The 13064-nt window shown below is 39.0% G+C and overlaps 1 protein-coding gene across 5 annotated transcripts in view; it reads left to right on the top strand.

Moving 5' to 3' along the window:
• Positions 1–12803, top strand: part of mid2 (midline 2) — a 150592-nt gene extending 137789 nt beyond the window's left edge. For all 5 annotated transcript variants that reach the window (XM_007550380.2, XM_016670597.1, XM_007550379.2 and 2 more), the window contains 2 exons: positions 9143–9350; positions 9661–12803. In XM_007550380.2, coding sequence (XP_007550442.1) covers positions 9143–9350; positions 9661–10084 — 632 coding nt within the window. In that variant the 3' untranslated portion in view covers positions 10085–12803. The remainder of the gene's footprint in view (positions 1–9142; positions 9351–9660) is intronic.
• Positions 12804–13064: the final 261 nt, after the last annotated feature.

Here is a 13064-nt window from a genome sequence, read left to right as displayed (position 1 = left end):
GCTGTGATGATTTAGACAAGCCATCAAAATAACAGGAAAAAAAAAAAAACACGCATATTTTTATCCTCAAGATTTTACAGTTTGTTTCCATCTCCTCACATGTTTTTTTTTTTTTTCTGTTTTCTTTCCAACTCTCTCCTATTTTATCACAGTATTCAGATTTAACAGCTTTAGCCATCTGTTCATATAAAAGCTGAGCTTGGATTAAAACGGGTCACGAAGGTCACAAACATCTCACTTGCGCACCTTGCCGCTTCGCAGGCTCTGCTGTAATAGCAGGTTTCTTTCCTCTCATCTTGTCTGTAGCCTGATTGGGAGGATTAGCTGCCTCAGGAAGCCTTCAGCCTAAGCTCTTCATTATTTGGGTAAAAGATGCAAAGCAAACAATATTGTGACATGACGCACAGCTACACCCTGAACAGCCACATCATCATCACAGTCCTGTCTTTTCAGTGCAGCAACTCAGAGTGTATTAAAATGATGCGGCAAAAGTATCATGCTACCATACAGTTTGCACCATTGTGTCTTTTCCAACACACTATGCAACGGTCCAAAAAAAAAAACAAAACAAGAAAAGTACTTATTTAGTATCAAATATGTTTTTTAGAGAGTATTTCTATTTAAATGGATGAGGCTTTTTGTCAGATTAAAATGGGTCATAAGGCTATGTTGAGTTCTCAACATATAACATTTGATAATAACTAGGTCGGTGCAGTTTTCTCAGGAATGTATGCATGTAGTAAACACAGCACGGTAATGATCTGTTTCAGTTTAAGAAAAATACTAAGTACACTGGACAAATATTATGGGGGCTGACCAGTTAGAAACCTGTATGTATTTTGGTATGCAACGCTTTTAAATCTTCATTTTTACCTTCTGTCAATTTATCACCAGTAATTCAAAATTACTATTGAAAAAAAGCTTTCTCTTCTATTTTTAACTGATTAGTTTTATGTTATTTTATGTAGAACATACACTTAAGGCTTAACCAGAACTCCTGCAAAACACAGAACCAATAATTTTGTCTCAAATAATTTACTAAAGTGTTTCCAGTTTAACTGACAAGTTGTCAGACAATAGAGATTTGAGTTGCATGTTGGACCAAACAGGTTTTAGTCATCGTATCAGCATAACGATTTATACCTTTGAGCCACAGTCAAACAAAAATGTATTATGGTTAAAAAAAAAAGATGGAAATTGAAGCAGAAGATTTTATGTGAAATTTATTCCTCATTCACAAAGGCATACTTATCCAATTCACACTTTTCAATTTGAAGTCATTTTTTAGATGGTGGCATTCAAATCAATACTGTTGATGTCACCGAATCCCATTTCATACCTGAATATTACATTAGCACACAACACTAGCCAACAAAATTTAAGATTTCATGACAAGCGTATGAAATCCAAGGGCATTAAACGAGATCCGGTAAAAATCTGCACACCTGAGTTTGTTTACTGGTCTTTTGAATGAGTACAAAGGCTGATAAATTACATCTAGTGACGTCTGAAAACAGCAGGATGTGCAGCTTAGCATTTAAATCAAGAACAAAGATTGTATTGTAGAGAAATCAAACATTGGAATTAGGTTTCAGCGCTTTATATGCAGCATTTTATAACAAGCAAAAGGACGGGACTGGTTCCAACTGAGAGGTTCTGTTTTTTTTTTGTTTGTTTTTTTGTTTTGAATATCTTCTGGGGGCTTTACATCCCATCACGTGGAATCCAACGACTTTGATTGAAACATTTACAATCATGTCTGGGTGTGCTCTGCAGCTTTTTGGGTCAGTCGCAGCAGCCATTCGTTGAACTCAGAGAGGCTGAAAGTGAGCAGTGGCTCTAATGCCGTCCTTTAGAGGAAGTATCAGTGAGCTGCTAGGTGCTCGCGGTCAACATGCAAAGTAACTCTCAGTTTTCCTGAAAAACACATGAATAACGCATGATGAATAAGAATGCGGTAGAGACGAGGGTCCACGCTTGCATGTGTGGTAGCGTGTGACCTTTTATCAGCGCGCCTGCACTCCTGCATTTACCTCAGAGTGAACCGTGACCAGTTTTCTACATCACTGTCTTTAGAAATGAGCTGAGAGAGCTATAAAGAGACTGAAAGAGGGAGTATGAAAGTGGATAAAAAAGTGAGAAAAAGAGAGCGTTGAGTGAATAAAAGACAGCAAATGGCTCTTTGCACAGATGTGTGCTTGGAGAGTTCAGGACCATTGCTGCGCTGCTTTTTAGCCATTTACAAAATCCAGGAATTTGCAAAAAAGTAAAAGGGAGTAGGTAAGCAAATAGTAATGTTATCAAAATAAAGATTAAAATAATTTATACCATGTTTTACATGTTTCACTCAATCAGCTTTGATTTCAATTTATTCAAATAAATGTAGAAAAATCCATACAATGTATGTAAGATTAGAGAAGGAAGGTGTGCCACCGCTCTTTCTTAAAAAAAAAAAAAGCCAATATGATAACAATCATAAGTTTGGTGTTAAAGCACCATATTTTTTGCGCTCATAAGCATGAAATTGAATTAAGCTTGTAAATGAATTCGGTCAGAGCTTATTAAGGCAGCGGCTGAGAAAACAACCCACATTATTCAAAATGGCTTTTATTAATTTGCGCTTTGCCTGTGCTTTTTACTTCATTATCTGTCTCTGCAATTAATTATATCAAGAGCTAGAATATATACACCGCATTTGCTGAAAATCCTTTCCCTTATTAGCTGGATATATACTGTGCCCTTGACATATGGAAACAGCCATAATAATAAAAATGTGGAAGTCTAAGAACCGGGACATATTTTCATCTCCTGTTCAGCACAGCGCTGATTGGTCAGGACATTAGCAGTATTTTTTTTATACTGAATGAACTTTGATAAGCTTTTCACATTTCCTAATTTAAAGCTGTAACTTTCATTCACTTGTCAGGTGACATTACCTTTAGGTGTGAAGGCTGACAATGTAAACTTGAGAAAAGGCCAGTCATCTTATAAAGAGAAGCTGGACATTAATTAGGAATGCTTTCAAGTTACCTTAAACCACCGAGAACCGTAACAGTCACCTCAGTTTTTTTTTTTTTTTCTTTTTCTATCAGGCTCTATCAAAAGTCTTTCTAATTTTTTTTTCTATCAGTGCTCCCTAACAACGCCTTCCCAGACCGTCACATGGTGCAGTTGAAGAAGAACATAATAATGACGGGCAGTTGTCTTTGCTTGATGCTTCTCAGTGGGTTTTCCTTCTTATCAGACAGACAAATACATGATTTTAGCTGTAAAAGGAGAGAAAATGTGATAGATAAACTCAGATCCCCTGGAAGTTTTCTAATCACACCCATCCTGTACCTTGTTCTATAACTGATTAATTTATAATCTCACTAGAGTGCAGCTGCGTTTCATGTGGAGCGCCTCTGGATTACATACCACGTTACATATGAATTAGGTAGTCAGAAGACAACTGGCAGGCAGCCATGTATTTTAATTACATGAGTGGATTTGTGAGTTCAGCAGGGATTCAGGAATCGGTGTGAGGTTGCACGTGTAAAGAGAACGTTCCGAATTCCTCCTGCTGCTGTTTCTGCTGCAGCGATTGTTTAGGTATGCAGAAAAATGTATCGTTTTTTTTTTTGTTTTTTTTTCGATCTCGGCCTTGTTATTTTTTTTTTTTTTTTTCAATCTCGGCCTTGTTAGTTGCAGCTTAACCTATCCCTTAGCAAAAATGCAAGCAAGGAAAATTGCACAGATGAAATAGTCAGTTACTAATAGGATGTCCCACTGCAACATTTCCAGCATGTTCCCAGCAGAATGAGCCTGGAATGGAATTACACCACGAACGCATTTCTTCAGCTGTGGCCTCTTTCAGCTCATATCTCTTCCCTGCCGTCGATGTGGCTTCTTTTTTTTGTGTGTGTGTGTGTGTGTGTGTGTGTGTGTGTGCGTGTGCGTGTGCAGGGGTGTGTGTGTGTGTGTGTGTTTGACAAGTTTCCATTTAGGATTTCTGAGTCTTTAACAATGCAGGGCTCCAAGACAGTATAACAGAGTTGTTATCACCTCTGCAGACAGCCAGATAGACTTCTAATTACTGCTGTATTACTGCAAAGTGGAAACAGACTAATGATAGTCCATGAACAAACGTCCAGATTGTAGAATATGCTGTTCCAAATTCCCATCTTATCTTTATTGTTTTTGTTCCAAATTCTGAGCAAAAGCTGTGCAGCAGGATGATTGATTCGCTTGTGCTGCTATCGGCACCAATTCGCTTTCTACGGAGGAAATGTGTGTGTGTTGTTTACAATGGAAAGAGTATTTGAAAGGGGTTTGGAATCAATTTTTTTTTTTTTTGAACATCCACTGAGTTTGTACTAGTCTTCTCTCTAATATGCTGTATATCTCCACACATGCCTTCTTTGTGCCTCCAGCCGTGTAGCACACCAGAGGAAATCACATTCGGCATGTTCTCCGGGTGCTGCTTGCAAACACCAGCGTCCTCCCTGTGAGTTTGGATCTGTTCATTTCATGGCAGCTCTGCAAATATGAAGGCGCCCCGGTGACATAAGAAGCAGTCGGAATCATAGAAACACACATTTACTGCAACAAGTCCAGCACTCGGCTCAGAGCAAAAGAGACAAGGTTCCTTTACATGATATGATCATTTTTCAAGTCTGGATGATGATGGAACAAGTTGAACATTTTAGACTTTATTTTTTTATTCTGTTAGCTAGAGAATAAAAATGACAAACTCAGCCAAAGCATGTAAGTAATTTCCTATACATGCAATTTGCTTTAAGGAAATAAGATAACACAAGTTCATTACATAAACTTGCAAGCTGCGTGCAGACATGTGAATAAAAAATTATTGGAAATAGGATATAAAATAAAGATTTTTTTAATTGAGCATAATTAAATTATACAATATTTTAGCCTCTTTATAATTATGTAGAAGCATAATTAGCACGTAACACACAAAGTAACGTAAAGAGAAACAAGACCATTAAGACATTGAAACACGTACAATAAAACTGATAGATACAGACAAAAATAAAAAACCAGGTCCTCTTTTATTTAGCATGATTACAGGTATGACATGTAAGTAGGAAGGGACAGAATGGCAAATAATCTAATTAACCTTTTGAGATAATAAGTGAAGTTTAAGTCTGTTTCCTCATAAGAAGCAGTGGGAACTTCGGCGGTGCTCGATAGCGGAGCTGAGAGACTCGGAGTGTTGAACATGCAGCCCTGAGCCTTTTCCCCAAGTTAAGATAACTTTATATTTATCACAACACTCTGATACCGTCTGGGTGCTTCAAATCAGAGACAATGTGTTACATGTCAACAAAGGCCACCACAGAGGAGAATCTGGCAGTGTCTCAGCATCGGGAGCTTTTGACGCAAGATTAAAGGCAGATTGCGACCAGTCAGTTTGCGATGGCATCAGTTAGTACCACGAGACGTTTTTTACATCAACATCTTTGCACTCTTTGTGCTTCTTGCTCTGCGCTTTTTTTCTCCTCTTCCCTGCTCAAACCCAAAGTAATGCAACTCGTTATTATTTCTATGTGAAAGAAGCCTATTGCTGTCAGGGACGGGACAGAGTTGAGTTTTCAGCACCAATGAGAAGAGAATTTGTGCAAAAATTACAAAGTGAAATCCGTTCTGGTTTTGGTTTTTCTTAATCATAGTTTATTGTCAGTACTAAGTAACACAAAAGCCAAAGATTTTATTACATTTTTTTAATGCCCTTACAATGTGAAAATACAGGAAAGCATTTAATTAACTAAATATCCACTGCTGTTCACTGCTGGACGCGAGTGTCCACTTTCAAATCTACATGTTTTAAAATGAGGTTATGGTGAAATATAATCTAAATCTGAAATGAGTTTACAAAGTGGAAATCTTATCCAGTTTGAGAAACAGATCAAAAACCTTCACAGTTTTTTTTTTTGTTTTTTTTTTTACTGGAGTTAACAATCTGCCATCACCATAGCCAAACAGTTCTTTTAGCGGTACCACCTTCATCCGTTTAACTTATGGTGGAAATTTGCTCTGATCGGCTTTCTGTGTTTCAAGAATCAGGCTGGCTCCTAACATTTCCCCTCGGGAACTTGCTATACTGTATACATACATTTGCACATAGTTGATGTTGTGTGTCTGCTTGTCCTCTAATGTCATGTGCGTCTCCCCTTCCCCAACCTCAGGCCCAGCCTGAGCTCTCAGGAGTCATCCCCTGGAAAGGCATGACAGAGCCCCAGTGTTTGGAAATGGCTGCGCTGGCAGCGATAAGCAGTTCAAAGAAGAGAGCGCATTAATGTAATTGGGTGCCAGCAGCACATTGGCCTCATCGTCTCATATATGCACACTCGGTGACACACAGTCACCACGCAGATTATTGGAGAAGAGTGTCTGAGAGTGGTGAGAGGATAGAAAGGATGAGAAGGAAAGAATTAGAGAAAGAGGGAGAGGAAGAGAGAGAGAAGGAGGGAAGGGCAGATAGTGAGAGGAGAGGAGGAGTCGGGGTCCTCATTGTGTTGCTCATTAAGCCATGGGAGACTCTGAGAGGCTGAGAGATGAGATGAGAGGTGTCAGAGTTAAATGTCAGGTCTGGTAGGGATGTGACTGACTTAGTCGAAGCCACATACACACGCTGACACGGACACCGAGAGGTAGCTCAGTGGGGCTCCTCTGTCGCTTCTACAGACTCCTATTATCCCCTCAGCTTCCTCGCTCTCCCTCACTCTTTAGTCTCCTTTTCTCTGCCACTCACCTAGTTTGGCCCCCTCAATTTTTCCACCCATTACACCCAAATTACTGGTGTCATTGCAAACTGAATACTTACAGCCGGATAGAAGCGTTTCCACTGAATTGCAGCAGTTCCTACCAACTGCGGTGGAAGTAAAGGCCATTTCCTTCAGCTAATTTCCAAGTCTGTGTGATTGGAGGAACAGAGGGAGATGCCGGGTGACTTCCTTCACTGTTATGAAATGTTTTCACCAAAGGCAGCGCGGGCCTTTGAAGTTTCGACTCTCTCGCCCTTGTAATTCAAACAGTCTCCTCTTCTGTTTCTCCCTGTGAGTTCTCTGCAAGCACTTCTCACCCTACTTTTTGTTTATTCACTTCTGCTGCTGCTGCTGCTGCTGCTGCTGCTGCTGCTGCTCGAACTTAAATTCCTCTTCTTGTTTCTATTTTGGTTTATGGCTCTTTCTCTTTCTGGTCCTTTTTAACTCTACAATCTTGGGCGACTTTGTAATTCAAAGAGCAAACACAAAATGATTAAAGTAGAACAGCTAAAGGAGTTTGATGCATTATTGCGTTAAAGGGATCCGAAAAGTCATTTCTGAATACTTAACCTCTGCTATTACTTAACTAGTAACTGTTACTACTTTGAAACACATGGGCTTCAAAACAAGTTCGCTTTGGTCTCAGCCAAGTGCAGGTTATCCTCTCTTTTTGCCAGTTCACAAATTTACAGGATTCTGTCTATTATTATTTGTTGGAGCCAAATCTCCAATAGATAACAGTATATTACTTTGAATTGTTGATTGTCAGAAGAGGAAGTGACTAACGTATGTTTCATATGAAACATCCAGCTCTCGACAGCACTATTATGAATCAAAAAGAGTTATGATCTGCCAAAGGGACAGAGTGGCCAGAACTAGCTAAAATATGAAAAGCACAAATGTAAAAACAATTCATAAGTACTTAAAAACGTCTATTATCATCTGAGAAATGTACACAATTTTAGCATTCACAGTGTATAAACAGATGGAACATTTTGTAGACGTATTATTTGCTTTGAATTCCCTCATGCATGCTTTCTCTGGGAATTTTGATCACCGTACTAATCTGCAGACTAATAGTTAGCCCAGTGGCCTAACGTTACTTTTTTTCTTGTCTGTCTTCCTATACGGCTAAATATTGCATTTTTTTTTAGCTCCTTCATAACTAAAAGGCTGTGTCTAGGTACACAGTTCATGTTGTATTTAGCGCCCTTCAAAGCTTTTTCTAAGCTTCGTGTTCTGCTTCTGTTTGAAGACCTCTGAATTCCTCAGAGAAGCTCTGTCAGCTCCTCTCTTGTTCCTTTTTAAAGCATTTGAAAGTCTCCCTTGTAACAAAGAAAATGGACAGGAAGGATGTCTGGTTGTTTTCACCTGTCCCAAGTGCTACTGATACGGTGCTGCTGACAGAACTGGTCAAGAAAACGAGAAATGTCCCCCTCTGGGACGAGGCACTGGATATATCTGATGACGTTGTGCTTCTTCTACTAACATTGCAGGTTTGGAGTCGGTTATTAAAGTCACTTTTTCAATAGTGCACTGGCATCAAGTAATTTCGATGGCTGACGGTGCTTTTTTTGTACCATTAACCGGCAACATATTTTATTTTTATTTATAATGACAAAATGTCAGTGTACTTTATTGGGATTTTATGTGACAGCCCCGAGCAAAGCAATGCATATTTATAAAGTAGAAGGGCAATGATTCATGCCTTTCTAACATTTCTTTTTAAAAAAAAAGTCTGAACAGTGTAGTCAGCAGCCTTTCACTCTGATAGTCCCAAATAAAAGGTGTTGTTGCTTCCAGTTATGTTGATTCTTTTGCTTTTGCATAGTAATATTTTGAATTAAGTTTATTGGAGACATCAAATAAAATTGTTAAAACCCAAATAAAACCAGAGGGAAATTAATGTTCAAATAAATTTGCACTGAAACATTGTGAATATTATTTATAATTCCAACATATATATTAAAACTTTAATGAAAATTTCATGCATTTCTCAACCTTAAGTATGGATTTTCTTATCTATTAAAATCCAAATTAATGGGGTTTTTTTCTGTTGTTTTTTATTTTTTTTTACAAACCTTAAGCAACTTGTTTTCATTGGGTTGTAAAATCTCTAAACCAGATTAAAAAATATAAGTTGAAGTCAATATATTTGCAAATACAGTGAAAATAGAAGGAATAAATAAACACCAAAATACAAAAGCTAATCTAAAAAGATGTGGCAAAGAAATGGAATCAACTCTTTTGCCACAAATTATCACAAACCTGATAAGTCAATAAACAATCTTTACTCATTTCGCTGAAATAGTCTGGGTCGCCTTGTTCTTGTTCTGCAACAACCCGTTTACTGAGCAGCGTCTCTGTCTCTCCAGGTCAGCCATTCAAGTTAGACCCGAAAACCGCCCACAAGAAGCTTCGCCTGTCCAACGACTGCCTGACCATGGAGAAGGACGAGAGCTCGCTGAAGAAGAGCCACACGCCCGAACGCTTCAGCGGCACCGGCTCGTACGGAGCTGCCGGGAACGTCTTCATTGACAGCGGTTGCCACTACTGGGAGGTGCTGCTGGGAGCATCCACATGGTGAGAGACACGCTCTGGCACGGGAGCGTTACATAAGCCTGCAAGTAGGCTCAGTAAACTCGGGCATCTTTGGGGAGTTTAAATCTGGTCTGTTATGCAAACTCATCACTCACAAACAGAACCTAAAACAGAGAGAGCATGCTCTTGTAAATATGTGCATCTCTCACTAATTGGCAGCTAAAGGAAAGGTTTCAATGAAGAGTCGTCCCTATGTTCTAAGTCCTGAGATTAAGTGCAAGTAAAGTCAGTAAAAGGGAACCACTTAGTTCTAATCTGTTTTAAAATAAAAAAAAGCCTTTCTTTTTTCCAGGTATGCTATCGGCGTTGCTTACAAATCAGCTCCGAAAAATGAGTGGAGCGGCAAGAACTCGTCCTCGTGGGTGTTCTCGCGCTGCAACAACAACTTCATGGTGCGGCACGACGGCAAGGAGATGCTGGTGGAGGCGAGCCTGCAGCTGCGGCGGCTCGGCGTCCTCCTGGACTACGACAACAACTCGCTGTCCTTCTACGACGCCATGAATTCCCAGCACATTCATACTTTCGAAATCTCCTTCCTCCTGCCTGTTGTTCCCACTTTTATGATCTGGAACAAGTCAGTCATGATTCTCTCAGGACTACCTGTCCCAGATTTTGTCGATGGGGTGGCTACAGATCTCCAAGAGCAGCAGCAGCAGCAAATGGGTCTGTGTCGACAGGAATCGCCGTACTTGACGGGGATGAAAACCTGCCACTGACTAAGCTCGCGACCGAAGAGTGGATTAGGACCTGACAAGACACTGACGGCTTGACTGAGCTTTGCTCTGATCCTCAAGAAGGAATGGGTTACTGTCTGAAAGCGATGGGAAAATGTTACTCCTGTTAGTTTGTAGCCACTCTGTGTTTTGCATATTCATTTAGCTCATAGGAAAGGCCTGTTTGACTGAAAAGATCAATGTGTGTTAAGTTCATCAAATGCCCTGCAGTCACTGTCAAAGGCAGCTTGACCAGGGTGGGATTCCTGGTTTTCAGAACCACTTTAGGTCCATCTGTTTTTATTTATGTTTCTTCTTTTGACCCCCTGGGCAGGAGATCAAGGTGAAAATCGTTCAAGTTTAAAGCTGCAAGATAGAACTAGCGGGATTAAGTCTCATGAATTTAAACAAGAAAAGTCTTATTTTTAAATTGTGAGGTTTTTTTTTTGTGCAACAGGAGCAAATACATCGGCATACCACAAAAACAGGTGCATCTCAGTAAATTATAATGCCACTCTTTAAAAACTTAAAATGATTCTAGAAACTGAAGTCTCTGCCTCCTCCTCCTCCTCCTGGAGCAGCGAGTGGCATGAAATGGATGCTGCACACATGAAGGCTGCAGATTTCTTCCCCATTTTCTCTCATTACTGTGGATAATGAGAGCATAATCTGCAAAAGCTTGCATAAATATATATTTTTGGCCTCCTGAGAAGAAATGCATTGTAATACGTATTTGAACTCGGCTCATCAATGTATGTATACAGTATAGAACTCATCTTCCTCTAAACCTAAAGCCAACAGAAAGAAAGTCGTATGTCTTTCAAAGTTTCTCAGCCACCAAATCATCACTGTGAAGCTTTAGAGATGACCTCAGTAAAACTTAACGTATGATTTCTTTTAAAAAATGTCACTTTGAGATTTTATTTTTTGATTTAATAAATTCCCCAACATCAACTACAGCACTGATGTTAGAATTCACTTTGACACATCTGTTCAGTACAGCTCCCAGAAAATAAGCATTTTCTTCCACACCTTAGTTCAAAATTGCAAAAAGATAAAATAAATTTGTTTGTTTGTTTTAATTCAGGATTTGGATGCAAATTTCTAACACTGATTTGAATATGTGTTTGCAGTTTACTTGTAAATACTTGTTTTCTATGTCCTTGGTAGCTGTAAGTTAGCTTTCCTAAAGCCTTCTCCTTGTTCTTCCTCCTAGATTTATCCCATCTGCCCCGTTTGTGTGGGTGGGTCCAGACTTCCAGGTTCCAGGAAGCTTTAACGTTGCTCCCAGATTTTGTTTCTACATCACAGGGAGCAGATTTGCATCACGTGACTACTCTGTTTGTAAGATAAGAGACTTATTGAACACAAGAAAACAAAAGTAGTATTTATAGAAAGGAAGGTGGTTTAACTTTATTTTAACTTTGCAAACTATTCATGATGCACTTTTTGAACTTGACATCATTTGCCCTCTGTGTTGTAAAGTAGAGCTAGAAGTGAGTGGCAGGTTATAATGTGGAGGATAAGTGACAGAAAACACTGTGTTGAATTATGTTTACCATTAAAATGAGTATGGTGCAGCAAAATGCTAACAACCTGGCAGGCAACTCTTATTGTTGCCCAGAGCAAAACATAACAACGAAAAGATATTTAATTCCTCATTGCACTTTGAAACAGCATACAGTAAAGTTAGCTTTCTTTTGGAAAAGGGATGTGATTTTTATCTAAATGGTGATAAATTTACTCTGATATTCAATTTTCAGGGCTGAAGAGGGTTAACACTTGCTGTTTGTTGCAGTGTCATGGCATGACTGTGTTTTCCTCAACATATGTGCACATTTTAACACCACATAATGCTCCGAGTCACAAACAGCGCATGCAGCATTATCAGATCACTGGGAAGTTCACTACATAGTTTCATTTTTCATCGCACAGCAGATTAACTCCAGTTATTCACATTTAGTTATAGTTTTTTTTTTGTTTTGTTTGATTGTATGTTTAGGTTTCGAGGTTTAGTGTTTGTTTTCTCTGGTTTGACATTCAGGTAGCAGTGCTGACCCAGACAATCATTGTGTATTATATTGTAGTTTAGGCAGATTAAAAAGGTTGCACGGAGGAAGAAAGCTGACAAAAACTGACACTGGATGTTGGGTAAACGAAAAAAAAATATATATATATGTATGTAGTCTTTTAAAACTGATCACACCACATGAGAATTTTGCATTGACTCTCGTAAATCATTTCTATCCTGGCAACTTTTGATGTCATCGTGTCCGAAAGTCTGTGAGGCAAGAAAACGTTGGTTTAAATCTTTTCCCCATCTCATGGATTTAAAAAAAGGTTTTTAGTTGATTTTACGGAACCACAAACATCCAGCAGTTTACCTCTCAGCTGCGCAAGAGTTGTCAGAGTTGCACCGGATCAGCGATCATTCAAAGAAGGCCTTGATGGTTAGAGACGACCCACTTTACATGCAGTCGAGTGGGAATTCTGTCCGGCTTCTGCTAAGTTTCTTTTGATTTTCAAATATCCGTCAGTCTTGTTGAATAATGTCCGTCACAGACTTGACGGCGCATCGATTTGGGAGGACGAGCTCAGTGTGCGTACTTGGCCAGGTTACTGCATGAATATGTGTCCTTGTTGAAGGTTCAGAAAACTTTTCCTATCAAATCAAACATTCAATCTTTGTTTATTGTTTTTTTTTTGTTGTTGCTGTTTTTAAGGAAAAAAGAAACCAGACAGCTACACAAAGCTGTCATCACCGTGCATATCAGATTGTTTGCAGTGCTTCTTTTTTGTGTCACAAGACAGTACAGTAAAATATATTTACGGTGAATGACTTTCAATAGCTTCCCACTCCTCGTAGTGCCGTGTTTATACCCTAGAAACAATGCAATAGATTCTTCTTTTTGCTTTCTTTTTTCAGTAGCTTTGGGACTTTTTTTTTGTTTTTTCTTTTGTACAACAGAAAAGAAAAGTGCTC

This window comes from Poecilia formosa, unplaced genomic scaffold (genome assembly GCF_000485575.1).
Source record: "Poecilia formosa unplaced genomic scaffold, Poecilia_formosa-5.1.2 Scaffold35, whole genome shotgun sequence".
Lineage (NCBI taxonomy): Eukaryota > Metazoa > Chordata > Actinopteri > Cyprinodontiformes > Poeciliidae > Poecilia > Poecilia formosa.
The sequence above is the reverse complement of the archived record's forward strand: the minus strand, read 5'-3'. Positions and strand labels throughout refer to the sequence as shown.